At 43.3% G+C, this 24,842-nt stretch overlaps 1 protein-coding gene across 4 annotated transcripts in view; it reads left to right on the top strand.

The window, feature by feature from the left end:
- The window catches only part of RNF175 (ring finger protein 175), a 67,130-nt gene that overhangs the window by 1,948 nt on the left and 40,340 nt on the right, over nt 1-24,842 (top strand). For 2 of the 4 annotated variants that reach the window (XM_086346225.1, XM_086346226.1), the window contains exons 2-3: nt 9,378-9,415; nt 12,658-12,799. The exons of 1 other annotated variant lie outside the window; for it this stretch is intronic. In XM_086346225.1, coding sequence (XP_086202351.1) covers nt 9,378-9,415; nt 12,658-12,799 — 180 coding nt within the window. Of the gene's footprint in view, nt 1-9,377; nt 9,416-12,657; nt 12,800-24,842 lie in introns of those variants that run through there. One more of the 4 variants, XM_086346228.1, reaches the window with a different exon arrangement.

Consider the following 24,842-nt stretch of genomic DNA (forward strand, 5'->3'; position numbering starts at 1 on the left):
ATCACTGGACTGTCACGTTCTTCCTCCTCCTGGTGGTGGTTTAAAACCCTATCCATTTATTTATTTTTCATTCATCTGACAGTTCTTAGGCCATGACCAAGTACTGGGGACTGGGGTAGGGGAGGGAGTAACCGTGCAATTAGAGGTGGGCCTTTCCTCTGGGAGTTCACATTCTGGAAGAGCAGAAAAAGGAGGACAAAAAGAACTCATTGAGAGTAGGGAGAAATTACTGTCCCCAAAACAGGTTCAAGTGAAGCTTTGTAAGATTTCTAAGAAGCAAGGGATTGCAATTGGCAGCGGGGATGGGCAAGGCTAGTGAGGGGCATGGCATTAAGCTTGGCCTTGGAGAGTGGGTGAGAGCTGACCTTGTGATGACTGGGGAGGAATTCTGGATGGAGGGAACAGCAGTACCAACTTATTGGAGGTGAAGAAAATTGTTGGGGAGTGGTGAGCATGGGAAAGGGGGGAGGGAGCAACGCTCACTGTGACCCTGGTAGAAATTCAGAAGGCTTGTCTTAAAGAAGGGGGAAAGATAAGGGAAAGAGCTAGGCATGCATTTGGGAGTTCATTTCCAAAATGAAGAGGCTCTAAGGAAACTGCATGTCCCTCAAGATGTCCAGTGTCTCCACTTCTGCCAATGGAGGGGCCTATCCTGCAGGGCTCCCTGGAGGAGGTGGGCCCCCGGCAGCCCAGAAGGGAGGCTGGGGGTGCAGGAAAAGCACTGAGGGACAGAAAGTTCTGCTTGGTTGGAGCAGAGAGTGTGCTGAGGCAATGGAGGGAGGTGAGGCTGAAAAGGGACATGGGACTTCAGGAGGGACATTAACAATGGTGGCCAGGGGGAGGATAATATGGTCGGTAGGCTTTATTATTATTATTATTATCAATGTTTTGAACATCCAAAATTTAAAGAGTCAAATAATTCTGTACCATTCTGTAGACTTAAAACACAAAAACAGCAGCTCCACTCCACTCACCCTTCCCCACGTCTGATTTCCACTCCCCAGAGGCAATGATTTTCAACTTTTTCAGTCATTTTTTCTGGTCTGTGCTCCATATTTTCAACCATGCAGTCATACAACACTTCTTGATTTTTAGTCACTAGTGCTATTGGATCGATTCCCTGCTACGGAGGATAAGAAAGAACTACACTCTCCCACCAACCTGTCCACCCCACCCCATGCCCGTGACTTGCCTTCTTCCAGCCTCTCACATTAGTGACATCACACGTTGGCTAAGTCTTCACTCACTGCCTATGTCAGGGACTCTAACCAAATGCTCGTCACTCCCAGCCAGTCACTACATGTACACCCTGAACTACTCTGCACTCCCTTCAGTTCTGGTTCCTTCATTTTCTGTGCACCATTCACCCATTCGTCACCAAACTCACCGCCAGACTTGGACTCATCCCCAAACTCACTTGCCAGGCTCTTCTCAACATGCTGGAGCCTGTCAGAGGATCTCTCTTGTAACTCCTGAGTTTGGATCCTTTGCATTTGACCCATGTCTTCTCTCTGTATAGGCCCTTCCTTTTGAACCACAATGTTCAGACTTCCTACTGATGTAATTTGATGTGGCTCATTTTTCATCAGCTCTACTGGGCACCTGGTGAGTCCTTTCCTTCGAAACAGGTGTCTTTCAAGCCATGGGAATTTTCCTGTATAATTTCTTTTACATTTCTTGACTTTAGCCATCTCTGCTCTCTTATTCTGGAAATCCTCTTTTTGGATATGAGATTTCCTGAACAGATTCTCTAATTTTCTTATATTTTCTTTCTTCTTTTCCACCTCCTTTGGGTTTTTTTTTTTTTAATTTTTTTATTCTTTCTGAGGGAGTTTCATTATTTATCTTCAACATTTCTATTAGATTTTTTATTTTCAGTTCTCAAATTTTTTATTTCTAAGATCTTTGTCTGTTTCCATTTCTAAAGCCTGGGGTCCTTGTCCTCATGGGTGCAGAACCCTCTTCTGTCTCCAGCGCTTGGTCATCTTTGGCTGTCTGCCTGTGTTAAAGGGGAGATGGTAAAACACTGTTTGGAAGCTCTTTAAGCAGGGAGAGCTTGTGGAAGGGTAGGCTGCACTGGAGGAGGACCTAGCCAGGCCTTTTCATAGGAAGGATGATGCCAGTCCACATCTGTAAGTCTTTTCTCTTGGCCTGGACAGTATCGCAGAGACGTCCTCTTCCACATGCTGCCTGGAAGCCAGCATCCCCAGCCAGGTGGCAGGCCTAGAGCAAGAGTACAGATAAAGGCCCACATGCCTTGTGTCTAAAGATTATAAGCCAAGCTGCTCTCACAGGCCTGTCTGCAGGCCCACCAGGACCTGTGCCGCCTCCCTGACCCAGAGCTTACAGGAGGCATGCCCTCCCTGCCCGCACGGCGGTTTGCTCACCTGAGTGTAGTGGCTACCTGCCGGGGCTGGATGTGCAGGTATCCATTTCCTGGAGCTGCCGTAACAAGAGGAGTTTACTGAAGGGATAAATTGGGAGATTGGGATTGACATATACACAGCACTATATACAAAATCAATAACTAATAAGGACCTACTGTATAGCATAGGGAACTCCACATTCTGAAAAAAAAAAATGAAAATGAAATGTTAGTCACTCAGTCGTGTCTGACTCTTTGCAACCCCATGGATTTTAGCCCTCTAGGCTCCTCTTTCCATGAGATTCTCCAGGCAAGAATACTGGAGTGGGTTGCTGTTCTCTTCTCCAAGAGATCTTCCCAGCCTAGGGATCAAACCCAGGTCTCCTGCATTGCAGGCAGATTCTTTACCATCTGAGCCACCAGGAAAGCCCACATTCTGGGATAACCTATATGATAAAGGAATCTAAAAAAGAGTGAATCTTAAAAAAAGAATCTAAAAAAGAATATGTACACCTGAAGCACAACATTGTAAATCAACTATAGTCCAATAAAAAGTAATTTTTTAAATAGAGAAAAATTTTAAAAATATTGATAGAAAGGGAAAAAATAGAAATAGAAAAAAAATAGGCCTTCCCTGGCAGTCTAGTGGATAAGAATCCACCTGCCATTGCAGGGGACACAGGTTCCATCCCTGGTCTGGGAAGATCCTGCATGCCAAGGAACAACTCAGCCTTCTCACCACAACTGCTGAAACCAGGATGCCTAGAGCCTGTGCTCCGAGAAGCCAGTGTGATGAGACACCCGTGCGCAGCAGCGAAGAGCAGCCCCAGCTCACCACGACCAGGGGAGGTGCACGCTCAGCAGTAAACACCAAGCACAGCCAAAAATAAAGCAATCAGTCTTTACAAAAAAAAGAAAAATAGAACCTCACTCTTCCACAGTTCTGGGGGCCGGAAGTCTAAAACCTGTGTGTAGGCAGGGTGATGGTTCCTCCAGAGACTCTAGGGTGAACCTTCCTTGCCTCTCGCAACTTCAAGGGAATCCAGGTGTCTTGGGCTTGTAGCTGCTTCTCTCCAGTCCACTGCCTCTGTCTCAACATGGCTTCCTTCTCCATGCCTGTGTCTCTCCAGGTGTCAGATCTCCCTTCGACTTTCTCTTATATCGACTGCAGGGTTCAGGGCCCATCCTAAATCCTGGATGATCCTATCCCCAAATCCTTAATTTATTCACATCTGTAAAGATTCTTTCTTTTTCCAAATGAGATCACAGTCGTAGGAACCAGAGGTCAGAAATAGGCCATATCTTTGTGGGTTGGGTAGGGAGGGACAGGTTCATCCCCCTGCAGAACAGAAACCAATGCCAGGACTGGTCCCATCAGATGCCTCAAGGACTCTTGATAGGAAGCAACCCACTGCACAGCTCACCTCCTCACTTCTCACGCTAAGGATTTCCAGGCAGTTCATAGCTGCTTCCAAACTACCCACTGGATGGAGGGAGAGAGGCAGTGTGGTTATGACGGGGGCCTGGTCCACTGAGACACCAGCTTTGGATGGCCTGGGGTGGAGCTGGGGGTGCAAATTAAAAACTCTATCTTGGATTTTCCAGGGCTCAGGCTGTTGTTTATTTCTCCCCTTCTTCCCCAGTCCACCTGAGAGCATCAGCCCTATACCAGCCATCTTCAGTCAATTTTTACTCAAGCTTTCAAAATATTTCTGCTTTTTTTGGCCCTCTTTTTTTTCCGGATCTTAGTTCCCCAACCAGGGATTGAACCGGCACCCTCCAAACTGAAAGCACAGCGTCCTGACCACTGGGCCACCAGGGAATTCCCGCAAAATATTTTCTTGAGTTAGAAAAGAGGGAAAAAAAAGCCTCTGTGTTTCCAAATTTGAGATGCATGGGGGTAGGGGGGAGGCTTCTAGAGCAGGGAAGTGCCCGTGGGGCCTGATGGAAGACCAGGCTGGAATCTCCCCTCCAGACGAGGACTTTAAATGCTTCCCCCTTCCCTGCCAGAGCCTGGGTCTCTGAGCCCCATTGAATCCCCCCAGGCTGGGGTGGGGTGGAGAATGACACAGTCTCACACTGACTGAGCCTTCTATTTTCAACACGGCTGCAGCCACATTTCTAGACGTGCTAGGCTTCCTCCACCCGTCAGCCCTCCCGAGGGTCTTCAGCATAGAATGTCTGCTTTCAGGAGGGCTTTTCCAGAGTTATCACTAGTGAGTTAAACCATCTTTGCATAAATGAGCCATTTGTATTTCCTCTTTTATGAATTTCTTGTTCATGTGCTTTGCCCTTTACAAATGCTTTATCTCTTTTGGATTAAACTGTAAAAGCTCTTTTTCTATTCAGTTTAGTCACTACTTGCCTTCACATATGTTAGTTTATCTTTCAAATACAGGTGATTTTAATCTATTTTTGGTCCTCAAAATTCATCGATTTTTTTACTTTACGGTTTCTGAGTTCCATGTCATACTTAGAAATGCCTTCTTCACTGAGGTATTATTAAAATGCTTAACTGTATTTCTTCTAGCACTTTTCAGGTTTTCCTTTTCACATTTAAATATTTGATCCTTTTGGAATCTATTTCGAAGCCGGGTATGGATCTAGCTTTACAGTTTTCTCAAATGACTAGCTAATGGTCTCAGCACCATTTTTTTTTTTTCATTTATTTTGTATTGGGGTATAGCCAATTAACAATGGTGTGATAATTTTAGGTGAACAGCAAAGGAGTTCAGCCATACATATGTATATCACTCTCCCCCCAAACCCCTCCCATCCAGGCTGGCACATAACCCTGAGTAGAGTTCCATGTCTCAGCACCATTTATTGAACAGTCTGTTTCTTTCTCACTCCTCTGAAGTAGCTCGCTCATCATCTGTAGCTAGGTCTGCTCCTGGGTTCTTCTGCTCACTCACTGTCTTCCTGTTCCTGGGCCCGTAGGCTGTCAGGTAATTTCTGTGGCTGTACTGTGGGTTTCAGTGGCTGACAGACCGCACCCCTAGTCTTCTGAATTTTCCTGGATATCCTTATGCTTATCCTTCAGATGAATTTTAGTGTCATTTCAGTTTCCAAAATAAGTCCTGTTAAGCCCCTGGATGAGCTTACATAATAACATACCACAAAAAAAAATCTTTCAAAAAACAGATTCCACCTAGGAAAAAAGAAATTGTACTATAGGAAACCATTACTAGAAAAGAGGTGTCTCTAATTGTACCACCATCGTAGTTTGCTTTTTCTCTAAGAAAAAGAATATTGTTTCAATATCACTTGATCTAAGGAAGTTCTTAATTGTATTTAGCAGAAATCGTTTCAGCTGCAATTTCCACTCCCTACGCTTTCCTCGTTTTCAGTAGAACAATTTATCATACTTCATTTAAAATGACTTCAGAAACAGACTCACAGATACAGGAAACATACTGGTGGTTGTAGGGAGGGGCAAATTAGGGGTGTGGATTAAGAGAGAGAAACTGCCATGTATAAAATAGATAAGCATCAAGGACATGTTGAATAGCACAGGGAATTACAGCTATTATCTTGTAATAACTTTTATGGAGGATCATCTGTAAAATACTGAATCATTATGCTGTATACCTGAAACTAATATAATATGGTAAATCAACTATACTTCAATAAAAAAAAAAAAAAACAAGACTTGGAATCTGGTGGGTAGTTACACATTTATACCCAAAGCTACATTACTTGTAAAAGTCAAAGGAAGTGTATCTTCTCAACTAAAAACCCAATTCCCTGTTTTAAGCTAATTTGAACAAAAAGCACTGTGAAGCCAAAGATCTTGAACAGCAAAAAGGGGACCCATGAAGTCTTGGTTGCAACTTTTACTAAGATGACTGGCCCTTGGATTAAGCACCTTCTTAGAAAACTCTCATCTAATGTCTTATTTATATTCACAATATTGCAGTGAAGTAGATAAGAGCAGTTTTTACGTCAGTCTTCAGCCTCTGAGAAGGAAATGGAGACAAGCACAGGTTGGTGATGCGCCTGGGTTACCCAGAGCTCCAGTCAGCTCAGTGTTTGGTACTGGATGGGTCTGTGTGGCTACAAGGCTCATTCCCAAAGCAGAAGCCAGTCAAGTTGGCCATATCCCACTAAGGAGGGGACTTGGCCCTGCTTTTCCCTGAGGGCTGCCACTGGAAGGCTGCCTTGAGCCCAAGTGCCACAACCTTCATTTGGATATCAGGGACTGCCTGGTAGGATCAGCCAGTGGCAGAGAGCCCCAGGGAAGCTGCAGGCAGCAGTTGCTGCCCCAACCACCTCCTCTCCACCATCACCCAGCAAGTCCTAAACCTGCCTAAACCTCAGCTAAGCTGTGTCTCCCGGAGCTTTCATCCCCCTTATAAGGAACCGCTCCAGTCTCTGACCAAGGCACACATGTCTTATGGAAACTGAGTCAGAGGACTCCTAGCCTGAACTATGGATAGTGTTGTTTCTTTCCATCTGTCAGAATTGCTTCACACACACACACACACACACACAGAGGAATTGCTTCTGCCATCTCAAGACACTATGGACATGAATTTGAGTAAGCTCCGGGAGTTGGTGATGGACAGGGAAGCCTGACGTGCTGCAGACCATGGGGTCGCAAAGAGTTGGACACAATGGAGCAACTATGGTTTTTCCAGTAGTCATGTATGGATGTGAGAGTTGGACTATAAAGAAAGCTGAGCACAGAAGAATTGATGATTTTGAACTGTGGTGTTGGAGAAGACTCTTGAGAGTCCCTTGGACTGCAAGGAGATCCAACCAGTCCATTCTGAAGGAGATCAGACCTGGGTATTCATTGGAAGGACTGATGTTGAAGCTGAGACTCCAATACTTTGGCCATTTGATACGAAGAGCTAACTCATTGGAAAAGACCCTGATGCTGGGAAAGATCGAGGGCAGGAGGAGAAGGGGACAACAGAGGATGAGATGGTTGGATGGCATCACCGACTCAATGGACATGAGTTTGGGTGGACTCTGGGAGTTGGTGATGGACAGGGAGGCCTGGCGTGCTGTGGTTCGTGGGGTCGCAAAGAGTCAGACATGACTGAGCAACTGAACTGAACTGAACTGAGCAACTGAACTGAACTGAACTGAGCAACTGAACTGAACTGAGCTGATTTCAAGAAAACAAAGGAGGGAAAAAAGAAAACCTGTTTAATGTCTGATTTGTGTAATAAAAGCTTTATTACACAAGGCCTTTTCTTCTTTGCCATCATTGGGGATTTTAGCTTTTGATGCTACTGGACTAGAGGTTAAGCTGTCTGTATTCTCCATGAAAGTTATACAATGATGTCTTTCCAAAGATTAGCCTTCAGTTCAGTTCAGTTCAGTCGCTCAGTCGTGTCTGACTCTTTGCGACCCCATGAATTGCAGCACGCCAGGCCTCCCCGTCCATCACAAACTCCCGGAGTTCACTCAGAGTCACGTCCATCAAGTCAGTGGTGCCATCCAGCCATCTCATCCTCTGTCGTCCCCTTCTCCTCCTGCCCCCAATCCCTCCCAGCATCAGAGTCTTTTCCAATGAGTCAACTCTTCGCACGAGGTGGCCAAAGTACTGGAGTTTCAGCTTTAACATCATTCCTTCCAAAGAAATCCCAGGGCTGATCTCCTTCAGAATGGACTGGTTGGATCTCCTTGCACTCCAAGGGACTCTCAAGAGTCTTCTCCAACATCACAGTTCAGAAACATCAATTCTTCGGCGCTCAGCCTTCTTCACAGTCCAACTCTCACATCCATACGTGACCACAGGAAATATCATAGCCTTGACTAGATGGACCTTTGTTGGGAAAGTAATGTCTCTGCTTTTGAATATGCCATCTAGGTTAGTAATATCTTTCCTTCCAAGGAGTAAGAGTCTTTTAATTTCATGGCTACAGTCACCATCTGCAGTGATTTTGGAGCCCAAAAAAATAAAGTCTGACACTGTTTCCACTGTTTCTCCATCTATTTCCCATGAAGTGATGGGACCAGAGGCCATGATCTTCATTTTCTGAATGTTGAGCTTTAAGCCAACTTTTTCACTCTCCACTTTCACTTTCATCAAGAGGCTTTTGAGTTCCTCTTCACTTTCTGCCATAAGGGTGGTGTCATCTGCATATCTGAGGTTATTGATATTTCTCCCGGGAATCTTGATTCCAGTTGTGTTTCTTCCAGTCCAGCGTTTCTCATGATGTACTCTGCATAGAAGTTAAATAAGCAGGGTGACAATATACAGCCTTGACATACTCCTTTTCCTATTTGGAACCAGTCTGTTGTTCCATGTCCAGTTCTAACTGTTGTTTCCTGACCTGCATATAGGTTTCTCAAGAGGCAGGTCAGGTGGTCTGGTATTCCCATCTCTTTCAGAACTTTCCATAGTTTATTGTGATCCACACAGTGGATCAGCAGCACGTGGGTGCACCCTGTAGGTCAGTCTCAAGCACTTTCCTGGGAATGGTCTGTATGCTCTCCCACCCAGCCCACGGGCTGGGCCAGATTGCCCCCTTCCCTGTGATCAGGGTTTAAGGGTTTAAAGGAACAGGAGGACACAACAGTGCTCCAAACGAGAAGCTGGTCAGCTCTGACTCTACATCCTTGAACCTGGAGAATGTCATCTCCAAGTTCTCACTGGCATCATTTAAGGCATCAGCAAAACAAATGTTTTTCACAAGCTCTCTAATTCATAGATTACACCAGAAGCCAGGGTGGCACTGCCTGTTGGGAGACCACTTCCTACAACTTTGACTGAATTGCCAAAGAAAACCACAGGCATGGAGCTTCATTTGGTTTCCTGACCTTGGAGAGCAGAATCAAGTATTTATTAATAGTGACCTGATTCCTGTTTTGTGTGGGTGTATGTGTGTGTGTTTTTAGTTCCGTAATTAAATATTTTGTTACAGCTTTCATTCTAAACTATTACAGTACTAGGAAACATCAGTATTTTTCATGGTTTGCGTTTCTCATGTAATGCTGTAAAATGGAAGCTAAGGAAACAAGAAAATTTTGAGAAGGGATCTCTTATGTTTTTCAGATCTCTCACACAAAGCTTTCCGCGGATGATGAGTGGAAGTAAGTGATTTGTATTTTTTAATAGCTGATATACTAAAAATTAGATTTCCATTGTAATAGTTTGAGAAATTAAATGCAGCCATCATTTTACTATAATTCCCCAGGATAGAAGGTGGGTTAGCAAAGCCATGTATGCGCAATGATTGTATAGACCCAAACTGCAGGGGTTTCATCTGCCTTCTGCAATGGGCTACATGCTGTTCCACAAATGTATATGTCCTTCAATATATGTCCTTATATGTCCTTGTCCTTTTAGGCACAAGATACATCTTGTTTTCCTTTTAGGCTATTTCTTCTGTGTTATGGTACCTACTCTGGGGCCATTGGACTCCTGTGGGCACCGAATGAAATGAAACAGTTCTTCCTTTTTTTTGCATTATCGTCACCAATTATGCATGTATTCCTAATCAAAACAGATGATATCTGTTACATTCTACACTAGTTTATACTTTCCAAAGTACTTCCACGTAGGTTAACCATCTAAGATGCATTTTCACCATATATTCACAAAATCGTTAATGTTATAAAGTATATTTTGTTTGATATCTATGCAAGTCCTATTCGACTGATGACAAACCCACTCTTCTATCTATGTATTACACAGAGTGTTAAATAGTTATTTTGGACCTGGAATGTAAAAACTATAACTAAGTGCTTGTACCCTTTTATTTTTTTCACTTCCCATTTCTTCAGAAGAATGAATATATTTTTTAAAGAGCTTCTAGAAATCATTCTCAGCTCCTAAGCTCAGCTTCCAATACAGAGACCAATAGTCACATAATTTTATTCAGGTTGTTTACCTAATATGGACTTCAGCTTCTCCATTTGATCAATGAAGGGGTCTCAGCACATCTATGGTACCTCCCAGCACTAACAGTCTCAGATTTTATCTGAGAAGATAGATTTCTGAGCAGTTTGAGAATAGTTGAGAAATTATTAATTATTCATGGAAATGCTGGGAACACAGGAGGTTCAAACAGTGCAGCGCTTTAACAGCACAAGTTAGTAAGTTAACGGAGAAGGAAACGGCAACCCACTCCAGTACTCTTGCCTGGGGAATCCCAGGGACAGAGGAGCCTGGTGGGCTGCAATCCATAGGGTCACACAGAGTTGGACATGACTGAAGCGACTTAGCGTGCATGCATGCATTGGAGAAGGAAATGGCAACCCACTCCAGTGTTCTTGCCTGGAGAATCCCAGGGACAGAGGAGCCTGGTGGGCTGCCGTCTGTGGGGTCGCACAGAGTCGGACACGACTGAAGCGACTTAGCAGCAGCAGCAGCAAGCAGAAATATTTAGGAGGCTCTGTGGGCTCATTTCTGTGCATTTTCCAGCAGGGGGCACCCCTGGGATTTGGATGGAGCACTTGCTGAGGTAGCTCTGTAGAAATGCTGGTAGAGAGAGACCCAAACCAGGTACCCAATAAGTGGCTTTAAAAGGTCACAGGATATTACCCTGAAGTGCTTTCTGATCAGTGCCCTAACTAAGTGCAAACTAAGAGATTCTGTGACTGATAGTGCCTCACTTGGGGTAGAAGATGATGCTAACCAATAGTTATAAAGTAATTGTCAAGGTTCATATTAAATACTATTCCATTTTACCTAATTCCTGAACCACTCTCTCTTCCTCTGGGTTAGTAGATCCCAATTTAGGCTGCACTTTAGAATCATAAGAGGAACTGTGAAAATTACTGATGCCTCAATCGCATCCTGGAAATCTCTATGCATTTGCTAAGGCTGCCATAGCAGATCAGGCAGACTGGGTGCTAAAACAACAAAAACCTATTTTCTCACAGATCTAGAGGCTTCAAGTCCAAGACCCAGGGGCCGCAGGCTTTGGTTCTTTTTGAAGCCTCTCTCCTTGGCTTCTGCCTGTGTATCCAGACGGTCTTCCCCGTGTCCTCACCTCCCCTTCTCATAAGGACACCAGTCATGTTGGTTAGGACCCGTCTTAATGACCCCATTTACCTTAATTACCTCTTTAAAGACCCTTTCTCCAAACACAGTCACATTCTGAGGTCCTGGGGGTTAGCACTTCAGCTTATGAATTTTGAGGGAACCCAGTTAAGCCTAGAACACCAAGCAATGGTCACTCCATTGCTGTGGGGTCCAGCCTGGACACTGTGATTTTTAAAAGCTCCTCAGTGATTTCCAGGTCACAGTCCCGGTCAAGCAGCTCTGCTCTGTAGGAGGTTAAACCAGGTGACTTGCTACTTCAGTGGTTTTATCTACCACTGTATAAAATTAAAAGTCCAGCTAAACACGGAAGCATTTAGTCATCCTCTGAATGTCTGTGCCTAAGATAATACTTAGGCCTCTTCTTTCTCCTTATGATGAAAATAATTTCTACAACTCCGAGGTTTTCCGTAGCCCCACAAATAGTATTCTCTCCATAGGCACCATCTCCTTTTACCTAAGAATGTTAGAAATTACTTGAAATTGCCAATATTTGATTGGAGGGCTTTTTTACTTTCAAAAATGGCAATTTCATATGATACAACATAATAGTAAGTATTATTCTTCATATGAAAGTGAAAGTGTTAGTTTCTCAGTTGTGTCTGACTCTTTGCGACCGCATGGACTGTAGCCCGCCAGACTCCTCTGTCCATGGGATTTTCCAGACAAGAATACTGGAGTGGGTTACCGTTTCTTTCTCCAGAGGATCTTCCTGACCCAGGTATCAAACCTGGGTCTCCCACATTGAAGGCAGATTCTTTACCATCTGAGCCACCAGGGAAGACTATTGTTCATACAGATACAAATAAAATATCATATATATGTGCTCTACAGTTATAGAGCACCTATCTTGTGAGGTACAGAGAGATCATTATTTTAGATTTGAAAATGAGGAAACTGAGGTGCAGAGAAAATAACTGACTTTCCCAAGGGGATGATGTGGCAGATGGGAGGTTGGAACCCAGGTCTTCAGAGCCCACCAGTGAGCTTCCGTCCCCACTGCTCACCTTGAAAGGACAAGGCTGAGGCCAAAAGCACACGGGTAAGCTAAAGGCAGAAAGGAATTGGTTTCACTGACAGACTCAGGCTCCTCTTCTCTGCTGTCCCTTCCCCCAAGCCTGGGAGAAAGGGGGGACCTGAGAACTTAGGAGAACTTTGTAATCAAAGCTTCAAAAACCCCCAGTTTGAAATTCCCAATTGCTTCTCATGAGTCCTGCCTATTTTTCTTGTTTTGCTAACTGTCCGAGAGTTGAGGGCTTGTTCAGCTGACCGCCTTTGCTGGTTGCAGCCTGCAGCAGGAGAGGATGTACAAGATGCACCGGGGACACGAGTCCATGCACGTGGAGATGGTCCTGATCTTCCTCTGCGCCCTGGTCGTTGCCCAGATAGTGCTGGTGCAGTGGAGACAGAGGCACGGCCGCTCCTACAACGTGAGTCACCCCTGGGGCCGCTGGAAGCCTGCGCCTCTTCCCAACACATCCCTCCTTTGTTACCACTTTGAAGGAAATGGTTTGGTTTAAGTCAGTGGCTCTCAGCCCCATGCAGTTTTGCCCCCGGGAGACTCTGAGCAACATCTGGAAACATTTGTGATTGTCACGCCTTAGCAGGAGGGAAGCGGGGAAGGGAGCGGCTACTGGCATGTAGCAGTAGAGGCCAGGGATGCCGCTCCACACGCAAGAACAGCTCCTCATGACAGAAACACCAGTGGGGCCAAGGCTGAGAAACCCAGGCTTAAGTAAGCCTACTTTCCTTTTGGGCTGAACTATTTCTGCCAATGGCCCAGGACAGGAGGATTAGGAATGGCAGAAACAAAAGGCTGAGGCTGTCTAACTTGGTTTCATCAGCATTAAACTGTCTTGGCGTGGATGGTTTCTGTCCCCAGGGGGGCGTGGAAAAGCAGGACCCTGTTGTCACAGACCCCTCCCACCCGGCACGCCCACTGGAACCTCCCCATCTCATGGCCTCAGTCGTGGCCTGGGCTTGTTGGACTGAGACAGGCGCTGCCATGCTGAGAGCAGAGCTGCTCACTGCCCCGGGTGCAGCAGAATCAGCTGGGGGACTCGTCAAATGAGATGCCCAGGTCCCACCCCCAGAGTTTTTTCACTCAATGTAAGCCAAATAACTTGCACGTTGAACGAGTTCCCAAGTGGTACAGACGTTACTGGTCCAGGGATGGCACTCTGAGAACCAGCGATGCAGGCCTGAGAATGGGCTGGGTGGGGAGACGCTGTTCACGCTATTCACGCTGTCCGTGGCCCTGGGTCTCAGACTGGTCACTGTGTCAGAAAACTTGCCTGTGACAAATGAAGTGCTGGCTTAGACAAGTATTTTATTTTCTTTCCGCCTATCATAAAAATTGTTTCCTACGTAGCATGGGACTGAAAAGAATTCTTCTGAGTTTCCTCTAATATGTAAATCTAAGTTAATTTTGACCATTTTATTTAGAAAGGGGAATCTCAGGAGATTTCCGTTTGTTTTTTAAACAAATGCATCCGTGTGCTGTCATGTCACCACTGTCCTGTAGATTAAAATGAACACCCTCTATATTCCACTTGAATGAATTTTCTTCAATGAAGGAGAGTAGGATCAAACCTCATTAGTTATTCTGTCTCATATCAAAGAAAAAGCCCCTTAAATATATGGTTTCCTTATCTTCAAAATGGAAATACCTAGCATAGAATTTCCAGAGTCCTTAAAAAGAAACCTGGATTCTTAAGGAAAGGGTTTGTAGCCCTGTTCCATCCTTCCTTTATAACTGATAATTACCTCTGAGTTGGTATGAGTTCAGTTTCCACGAAGACACAGATGTAGATTTACTTAGAAATCCCCTTTGAAAGGAAACACCACATGAGCCAACTGACTTGAACTGTATCCCACCACTCCTCTGCCATTTTTATTTGGTGATTTTTGAGGTACCTCATGCTAGAAAGGATCCGTCCTCGTGTCTGATGAGGTTGCTCATATCGAAGCTGAAGCTGCCGCTGCCTCCACCACTGTGGAGCTTCACACGCTGGCTGCACCAGCGACGCAGCCGCCCATGAGCAGTCAGGGGCCCCTTGGAGGACTTGCTGCTGGCGGTTCTGAGCCTCGGTGGCTGGCTACAGCTGTCGGCCGGCGGAAGTGGCCTCCCCAGGTGCTTCCCGATGCCCACTGCACAAGCTGTACTGCCCAGAACGCCTCTCCAGGGACCTTGCTTTTGCCTGTGCTCTGCCCCCTAGAACTGGGCTCCCGCAGTCACTCCCCTTCTCCCTGAGGCGCTGTTACTGTGTCCTGCCACACAGCTGCACTATTTTATGTCTGCTCAGATGTGCTCTGTGGTCCTGAGGATACCTTGGAGGTAACCAGGTGACTGTGATTGTTGCATCTCTTAGGGTGACCCATTCTGACAAAGCCAGGAGCCTAAGGATGCCTTCAGTGGTCAAGCACAGATTTGGGTCTTGTGGTGGTGCCAAAGGAACCGTTCTGGGTTAGCACAAGATACAGCTGGCCTCTAGAATGTTCTCTACTTCTTTGCCCATCATAGTCCATCTACTGTTATTGCATGGCCCCACAGGAACAGGTGGAGAGACCCTGTGTGTCTCTGATGACAGTCTTGGCTCAAGGTAAGAGCCAGCGTGTGAGGCTGACCATTCCCATGCCAATGCTTTGGCTTCACCCCTTGCTCTGTGTATCTTCTTGGAGGTTCACTGCCAGAGCCGTCATCAGAACTCGGCCATCTCAGGAGCCCTTGGTGACATCTGCAAACACTGGGGCTGGTAATAGTTCCCAGAGCGCCTGTAGCTGACTCCAGCACTGGTTTCCAGCTCTCTTACTGTGGTTTGCATGAACTGTATCCAAAAACCTGGATCTAACGGCCTATTCAGGTTAACATCTTTCGTATGAAATTTGATGGACATGTTTCCATAAAAGCTGACCTAAACAGCCTTGTCATCCAAAAATAACCCAACTTGTTTTTAACATATAACCTAACTTTTAACTTGGGCTTCCCTGGTGGCGCAAATGGTAAAGAATCTACCTGCAATGCAGGAGACCTGGGTTCGATCCCTGAGTTGGGAAGATTCCCTGGAGGAGGGCAAGGCAACCCACTCCAGTATTCTTGCCTGGAGAATCCCCATGGACAGAGGAACCTGGCGGTCTGCAGTCCATGGGGTCATGATGAGTCAGACATAGCTGAGTGACTAAGCACACTTTTAACTTGTTTCTTTTGGCATTTAAGATTATGTAGGACCTACCAGAACTAGAGCTTTTAACATGTTTATAAGGTTCAGGAAGCTCCTGGCTCTTTTTACAAGAGACCATATAGTGAAGTTTTTGATGAAGTTTCATGAATTGATGCTGTAACCTTCACCAATACATTAATAATATATCATTATATATAACATATTAACTATAATTACTATAATATAGTATAATATAATAATATACTATAATAGTTACTCCATAATAATTATTACTATAAAATATATATGAAATACCATATATAAATTTATATGTAACTGTTACATATTATTACAGTTGTGATTAAGTGCTTTTTGTACATTATCTAACTTACCCTGGGAGGTGATAATTTTTACTCCCTTTGTGAAATATAGTTCAGAGAAATTAAATAACTTGGTCAAGGTCACATAACTAATTAGTTGCAGAGAGGAAACAAAAATCCAACCTCATTAGTTATTTTCTCTTACATCAAGGCTATTGATATTCCTTCAATATCTCTGAATCACACTTTCCTTATCTGCAAAATGTAAACACTGCAAATAAGAGGAGCTTCCCAGGTGGCGCTAGTGGTAAAGAACATGTCTGCCAATGCAGGAGACATAAGAGACTCAGATTGGATCCCTGGGTCAGGAAGATTCCCTGGAGGAGGTCACAGCAACCCACTCCAGTATTCTTGTTTCGAAAATCCCATAGACAGAGAAGCCTGGCAGGCTACGGTCCCTGGGGTTTCAAAGAGTCAGACACGACGGAAGCAACTTAGCACGTCATGCACATAAGAGCCCACCTTCCAGACTCGGGACTGAGAACATCTCCCTGTGAGAATTTCTAGATGCACAGTGAATGTTCAGTACCATCAGTTGACTCTGAATGCATTCAAGGGCTATGACTTGTAAATAACATTTGTGTAAATTTAACCATACACTGTAAAAGCAGTGTACTAATAAAAGAATGCTTTTCTGAATGCTTTTGTAAAGCTAAAGTGAATACCACCCCTCCCCCATTAATCTACATTCTCCATTAGGAGACTTGAATGTAATGTTTTTTTCAGATATCACATCTGTGTATCCTGCCTTGCCATACCCCCCTACTCTGCCATCTGCTTTGTCTGGGAGTGTTCCCTGGACTGGTTCTATGAGATGTATTTCCAGGAATGAGGGGCAGGCTGTGAAGAGAAGAGCCCTGGCTTAGAAGTCAGACAACTCTAGTTGCTCAGCTTACCACAGTGAGCCTCAGTTTTCTGATCTTTAAAAAGATGGCATTTTAAAAAATAGGAAGGCCTCCTGGTTTCAGCTCTGATACATAAAAAGCTTGAAATCATCACTTGCTACAAGGGAAAAAGCTGAACAAGCTGAGTATCAGTGACTTCTCCTGGACTTATCAGAGAACTGAGGTCATAGGAAAAATTGTTGTTGTTCAGTCGCTCACTTGTGTACGACGCTTTGTGACCCCATGGACTGCAGCACGCCAAGCTTCCCTGTCCTTCTCCATCTCTCGAAACTTGCTCAGACTCATGTCCATTGAGTCCATGATGCCATCCAACTATTTCTTCTTCTGTTGTCCCCTTCTCCTCCTGCCCTCAATCCTTCCTAGCATCAGGGTCTTTTCCAATGAGTCAGTTCTTCACATCAGGTGGCCAAATTATTGGAGCTTCAGCTTCAGCATCAGTCCTTCCAATGAATATTCAGGGTTGATTTCCTTTAGAATTGACTGGTTTGATCTCCTTGCAGTCCAAGGAACTCTCAAGATCTTCTCCAGCACCACAGTTCAAAAGCATCAGTTCTTCGGTGCTCAGTCTGATATCAACTCACATCTATACATGACTACTGAAAAAAATCATAACTTTGACTACGATTGTACAGACCTTTGTTGGCAAAGTAATGTCTCTTCTTTTTAATATGCTGTCTAGGCTTGTCATAACTTTTCTTCCAAGGGGCAAGCATCTTTTAATTTCATGGATGCAGTCACCATCTGCAGTGATTTTGGAGCCTCCCAAAATAAAATCTGTCCCTGTTTAAATTGTTTCCCAGGAAAAGCCATCACCCCTAAATCTGGAAAAACAGATGCATGTAGGGAATCATAACCAAGATCTGCTTATTGGGAACAGAAGCTGCCAGAGCCATAGACTGGAAGAAATGCTCAATGGGTAACTTGGAAGAATTGCTGGGAGCAGAGTTCTGGCCAGTGTGAGAGCGGGAACCTCCAGGGGCCACAGTCTTAGGGACCCCTCATATTTTTGTAGATTTTACCTCCTGGAACCCCAACAGGTCTTCTCATGGTAAAAAGCCAAGGAAAATTTTTGTGTTTCCAACAGGCTTGCAGGGGAAAATTAATCATTTTGAATAAGTGTTCGCCACCACAAAGACCTAAGAATTTATCAGAGCCTTAGCCGATAAGAGAAAGCCGATAAGATAAGAGCCTTAGCCTTAGGAGAAAAAGGGAAATGACCCAACCCCAGGCCCTTCTAGCCTTCCTGTCTCACCTAATGGGAAAACAAAAAGTTCAGAAACACCTGTGAAGGTCATATTCCAGGGATGGAGCTCACTGAAAGATAAACACAGAATGATAGAATGCTTCCACTGCCTCCTGGTGGACCCCATCATCTGGTGTCCAGTATAACAGTGCATTATGGCTAAAAGGGCTGCAAGCCACACAAACTACAATGAGTTTTTAGGGAAACCAAAGACGAAAAGAGAGACACAAACAAGTGTACTAATGGAAACTGAAGAGTCTGACACAGAGCAAATATCAAACATAGTCCCACTCCTATGGGCTAGTCCAGCCAGATTAACACAGAACCCCACACTAAAGGTTCTTAATACCCAAATAAGAGCCTGAATAAGAACTTCTCAACGAAAAATTACAAGTCATGCTGAGAGGAGGAGTTCAAGACTGGTTCAAAAGCTAGTTCTTTGAGGAGATCAATAAATTTAATAAACCTCTAGCCAGTTAACCAAGAAAAGTAAGAGAGAGAATATATATTACTAATATCAGAACAGAAGAAAGGATCATTATTACTGATCTCATGGACATAAAAGAAAATAAATTAATATTATGAACAACCCTATGCCCACATATAGACTAATTCCTTGAAAAACTCAAACTATACCACAACTCACACAAGGAGAAATAAATCATCTGATTAATGTCTGTTTTTAAAAAGTGAATCAGCAATTAATAACCTTCCAAAACAAAAAGCACCAAGTCCAGATGATTTCACTGATGAATTCTACCAACTATGTAAGGAAGAAATGATACCAATTCTCTACAATCTCTCCAGAGATTAGAAGCAGAAAGAATACATCAGAATTCATTCTTTGAAGCCAGCACTTCAACCTAATACTTCAACCAGATAAAGATATTATGAGAAAAAGAAACTCTAGACCAGCATCTCTCATGAACATAAATATAAAAATCCTAAACAAAATATTAGCAAATTGAATTAAACCATGCATGAAAAGAATTATACACCATGACCAAGTGGAATTTGTCCCAGGTAGGTAAGGCTGGTTCAACAATTAAAAATTAATTTATGTAAGCAACCACATCAAGAGGATAAGGAAGAAAATTTACATGATTATACCAATAGATGTAGAAGAAGCGTCTGACAAGGTCCAACACTCATTCATATAAAAACTCTCAGCAAACTAGGAATAGAGGGGAACTTTCTCAACTTGATAAGAATATCTACAAAAACCTGTCCTAACCTAACATACTTAATGGTGAGAAACTGGATAATTTCCTCTTAAGATATGGAAGAAGGCGAGAATGTCTCCTCTCACCACCCCAGTTCGACATTGTACTGGAAGTCCTAGCTTTAGTGCAATAAGACAAAAAAAGAGGAAATAAAAGGTATATAGATTGCGAAGGAAGAAATAAAACCATCTCTGTTTGTGGATGACATGACTGTCTATATGGAAAACTCCCAAAAAATCAACAGACATTTCCTGGAATTAATAAGTGATTATAGCAAGGTTGCAGGATACAAGGTCAATATGAAAAAGTCAATTACTTTCTTATATGCTAGCAATGAATAATTGGAATTTGAAATTAAAACACAATATCATTTACAATAGCACCCAAAGAAGGAAATACTTATTTATAAATCCAGCAAAATATTCACAAGAGCTATATGCAAAAACTGAGAAGGTCTCAAGTCAATGCAAATGTAATCAGTGTTCCTGGATTGGAAAGTTCAATACTTTCAAGATGTTGATTCCTTCCAACTTGATCTATAGGTTCTGTAATCCCATTCAAAATCCCAGCAAACTGTTTTGTGAACATTGATCAACTGATTCTACACTTCATGTGGAAAGGCAAATGACCTAGAATAGACAGCACAACAGTGAAGAACGGTGTTGGAGGACTGACACTACCCTACTTCAAGACTTACTATAAAACTGTAGTAATGAATACAGTGTGGTTTTGGTGAAAGGAAGAACACATAGATCAATGGAAAAAAGGAGAGAGCCCATAAATAGACCCCCATAGATATAGTCAACTGATCCACGATAAAGGAGTGAAGGCAATTCAGTGGAGCAAGGATATTTTTTCTTGGTACAAGGATACTTTTACTTTAAATGGTACTGAAAAAATTGATCATTCATATGCAAAAAATAATAATAATCTAGACATGGAACTTGGAGAAGGCAATGGCACCCCACTCCAGTACTCTTGCCTGGAAAATCCCATGGATGGAGGGGCCTAGTAGGCTGCAGTCCATGACGTCGCTAAGAGTCGGACACGACTGAGCAACTTCCCTTTCACTTTTCACTTTCATGCATTGGAGAAGGAAATGGCAACCCACTCCAGTGTTCTTGCCTGGAGAATCCCAGGGATAGGGAGCCTGGTGGGCTGTCATCTCTGGGGCCGCACAGAGTAGGACACGACTTAAGTGACTTAGCAGCAGACATAGAACTTACATATTTCACAAAAATAAACCCAAAGTGGATCATGGACCTAAATGTGAAACTGTAAAACTTTCAGAAGATAAAATGGAAAAATTGGTGAGTTTTTAGATATAACACCAAAAGCAAGATCTAGGAAAGAAAATATTGGTAAGTTGGATTTTATTTAAAGTAAAAAGTGCTCTGTGAAAGATTCAGTTAAGAGAATGAAAAGACAAGCTACAAACTGGGAGAAAGTAATTATAAAATACATGCTTAATAAAGGACTGCTATTCAAAATATTCAAAAAAAATTCAAATATATATTCAAAATATACTTAGAGCTCAATCATAAGAAAGCAACTCAGTTAAATGGCAAAATATCTAAAAAGATAGCTCATCAAGATATACAGATGGCAAATAAGCATATGAAAAGAAGCCCATCATCATTTGTCATTAGGGAATTACAAGTTAAAACAATAACTTGCAATTAGTTACCAATATAAGGGTATTATAATGGCTCAAATCTAACAATACCAAATGCTGACAAGGATGTGAAGCAGCAGGAACTCTTTGCAACTCCCACTGAGTGGGAATGCAAAATGATAAAACCACTGTGGAAAGCAGTTGGGCAGTCTTCCACAAAGCTAAATGCATATTATTTATATGCATATAAATATATGTATATATTTATAAATATATTATTTATAAGTAACATTATTTATATAGTATATTATTATTATATACTATAATAATAATTATTATTATAGCAAGGTTGCAGGACACAAGGTCATAGTATATTATTCACTAGGGATTTACCCAATTGAACTGAAGACCTACCCTCACACAAAAAGCTGCATGAAAATATTTACAGCACCTTTATTCATAATCACCCCAAACTGGAAACAATCCAGATGTCCTTTAAAACAGGGATCCTCAGCTCCCACGATCTAGTGTCTGAGCTGGAAATGATGTAATAATAAAGAAATGAAGCACACAATAAATGTAACGCGCTGGAGTCATCCTGAGATCACCCCCACCCCCTCCCACCTTCTGTCCATGGAAAAACTGTCCTACACAAAACCAGTCCCTGGTACCAAAAATCCTGGGTTCTGCTGCTTTAAAATGTGGCTAAATGAGCAAACTGTGGCACCTCCGTACAATGGAATGTTGGTCAGCAGAAAAAGATTTAAGCTATCGAGTCCCAAAAAGACACCGAGGAACAAGCCAATATGAAAAGGCTACATACTGATTCCAGTTACATGACATCCAAATGCAAAAGCAAACAAAATAAGCTGCTCAGGGAAGGAAAAGGATAAGTCTGCTGCTGCTGCTGCCAATTCGCTTCAGTTGTGTTCGACTCTGTGCGACCCCATAGACAACAGCCCACCAGGCTCCCCTGTCCCTGGGATTCTCCAGGCAAGAACACTGGAGTGGGTTGCCATTTCCTTCTCCAATGCATGAAAGTGAAGAGTGAAAGTGAAGTCGCTCAGTAGTGTCCGACTCTAAGTGACCCCATGGACTGCAGCCTACCAGACTCCTCTGCCCAAGGATAAGTCTAAGCAAGTGAAATGGGTATTTTAAGGCCATAGAATTGATCTGTGTGGTACTGTAATTTTGGATTCAAGACATTATGCATTTGTCAAACCCCTTATGATTATACAGTGGAACTGAGAAATAGATTTAAGGGCCTAGATCTGATAGAGAGAGTGCCTGATGAACTATGGAATGACGTTGGTGACATGGTACAGGAGAGAGGGATCAAGACCATCCCCATGGAAAAGAAATGCAAAAAAGCAAAATGGCTGTCTGGGGAGGCCTTACAAATAGCTGTGAAAAGAAGAGAAGCGAAAAGCAAAGGAGAAAAGAAAGATATATAAGCATTTGAATGCAGAGTTCCAAAGAATAGCAAGAAGAGATAAGAAAGCCTTCTTTAGTGATCAATGCAAAGAAATAGAGGAAAACAACAGAATGGGAAAGACTAGAGATCTCTTCAAGAAAATCAGAGATACCAAAGGAACATTTCATGCAAAGATGGGCTCGATAAAGGACAGAAATGGTATGGACTTAACAGAAGCAGAAGATATTAAGAAGAGATGGCAAGAATACACAGAAAAACTGTACAAAAAAGAGCTTCACAACCCAGATAATCATGATGGTGTGATCACTGACCTAGAGCCAGACATCCTGGAATGTGAAGTCAAGTGGGCCTTAGAAAGCATCACTACGAACAAAGCTAGTGGAGGTGATGGAATTCCAGTTGAGCTATTCCAAATCCTGAAAGATGATGCTGTGAAAGTGCTGCACTCAATATGCCAGCAAATTTGGAAAACTCAGCAGTGGCCACAGGACTGGAAAAGGTCAGTTTTCATTCCAATCCCAAAGAAAGGCAATGCCAAAGAATGCTCAAACTACCGCACAATTGCACGCATCTCACACGCTAGTAAAGTAATGCTCAAAATTCTCCAAGCCAGGCTTCAGCAATATGTGAACCGTGAACTTCCTGATGTTCAAGCTGGTTTTAGAAAAGGCAGAGGAACCAGAGATCAAATTGCCAACATCCACTAGATCATGGAAAAAGCAAGAGAGTTCCAGAAAAACATCTATTTCTGCTTTATTGACTATGCCAAAGCCTTTGACTGTGTGGATCACAATAAACTGTGGAAAATTCTGAAAGAGATGGGAATACCAGACCATCTGATCTGCCTCTTGAGAAATTTGTATGCAGATCAGGAAGCAACAGTTAGAACTGGACATGGAACAACAGACTGATTCCAAATAGGAAAAGGAGTACGTCAAGGCTGTATATTGTCACCCCGCTTATTTAACTTATATGTAGAGTATATTATGAGAAACACTGGACTGGAAGAAACACAAGCTGGAATCAAGATTCCCGGGAGAAATATCAATAACCTCAGATATGCAGATGACACCACCCTTATGGCAGAAAGTGAAGAGGAACTCAAAAGCCTCTTGATGAAAGTGAAAGAGGAGAGTGAAAAAGTTGGCTTAAAGCTCAACATTCAGAAAACGAAGATCATGGCATCTGGTCCCATCACTTCATGGGAAATAGATAGGGAAACAGTGGAAACAGTGTCAGACTTTATTTTTCTGGGCTCCAAAATCACTGCAGACAGTGACTGCAGCCATGAAATTAAAAGACGCTTACTCCTTGGAAGGAAAATTATGACCAACCTAGATGGCATATTCAAAAGCAGAGACATTACTTTCCCAACAAAGGTCCGTCTAGTCAAGGCTATGGTTTTTCCTGTGGTCATGTATGGATGTGAGATTTGGACTGTGAAGAAGGCTGAGCACCGAAGAATTGATGCTTTTGAACTGTGGTGTTGGAGAAGACTCTTGAGAGTCCCTTGGAGTGCAAGGAGATCCAACCAGTCCATTCTGAAGGAGATCAGCCCTGGGATTCCTTTGGAAGGAATGATGCTAAAGCTGAAACTCCAGTCCTTTGGCCACCTAATGCGAAGAGTTGACTCATTGGAAAAGACTGATGCTGGGAGGGATTGGGGGCAGGAGGAGAAGGGGACGACAGAGGATGAGATGGCTGGATGGCATCACTGACTCGATGGACGTGAGTCTGAGTGAACTCCGGGAGTTTGTGATGGACAGGGAGGCCTGGCGTGCTGTGATTCATGGGGTCGCAAAGAGTCAGACACAACTGAGCGACTGATCTGATCTGATCTGATCTGATCTGATTGAACTGTGTAGCACAAAAAGCAGACCTAAAAGTATGCAAATTTAAAAAAATCATTTTGGAGGTTGGGGAATCCCAGGGAGAAATGCAGATGGTGAAGAGAAAGTGCATCACAAGTTTATGAAACAACCTCATTGAAGGAAATTAGGGGGAAATGTGCTGTTCTGGGTACCTTTGGAAACCTTTGCTTGTTTGTTCAGTCACTAAGTCATGTCAGATTCTTTGTGACCCCATGGAAGCATGCCAGGCTTCCCTGTCCTTCACTATCTCCCGGAATTAGCTCAAACTCATGTCCATTGAGTCGGTGATGCCATCCAACCATCCCATCCGCTGTCACCCCCTTCTCTTGCATCAGAGTCTTTTCCAATGAGTTGGCTCTTCCCATCAGGTGGCCAAAGTATTAGAGCTTCAGCTTTAGCATCAGTTCTTCCAATGAATATTCAGGGTTGATTTCCTTTAGGATTGACAGGTTTGATCTCCTTGCTGTCCAAGAGACTCTCAAGAGCCTTCTCCAGCACCAAATTTCAAAAGCATCAAATTCTTCAGTGCTCAGCCTTCTTTATGGTCCAGCTCTCACATTTGGTCCAGCTCTCACATCCATACATGACTACTGAAAAAACCATAGTTTTGACTATACTGAACTTTGTCGGTAAAGTAATGT

This window comes from Bos grunniens, chromosome 17 (genome assembly GCF_055505025.1).
Source record: "Bos grunniens cultivar Pamir isolate PY7600 chromosome 17, Bosgru_T2T1.0, whole genome shotgun sequence".
NCBI lineage: Eukaryota > Metazoa > Chordata > Mammalia > Artiodactyla > Bovidae > Bos > Bos grunniens.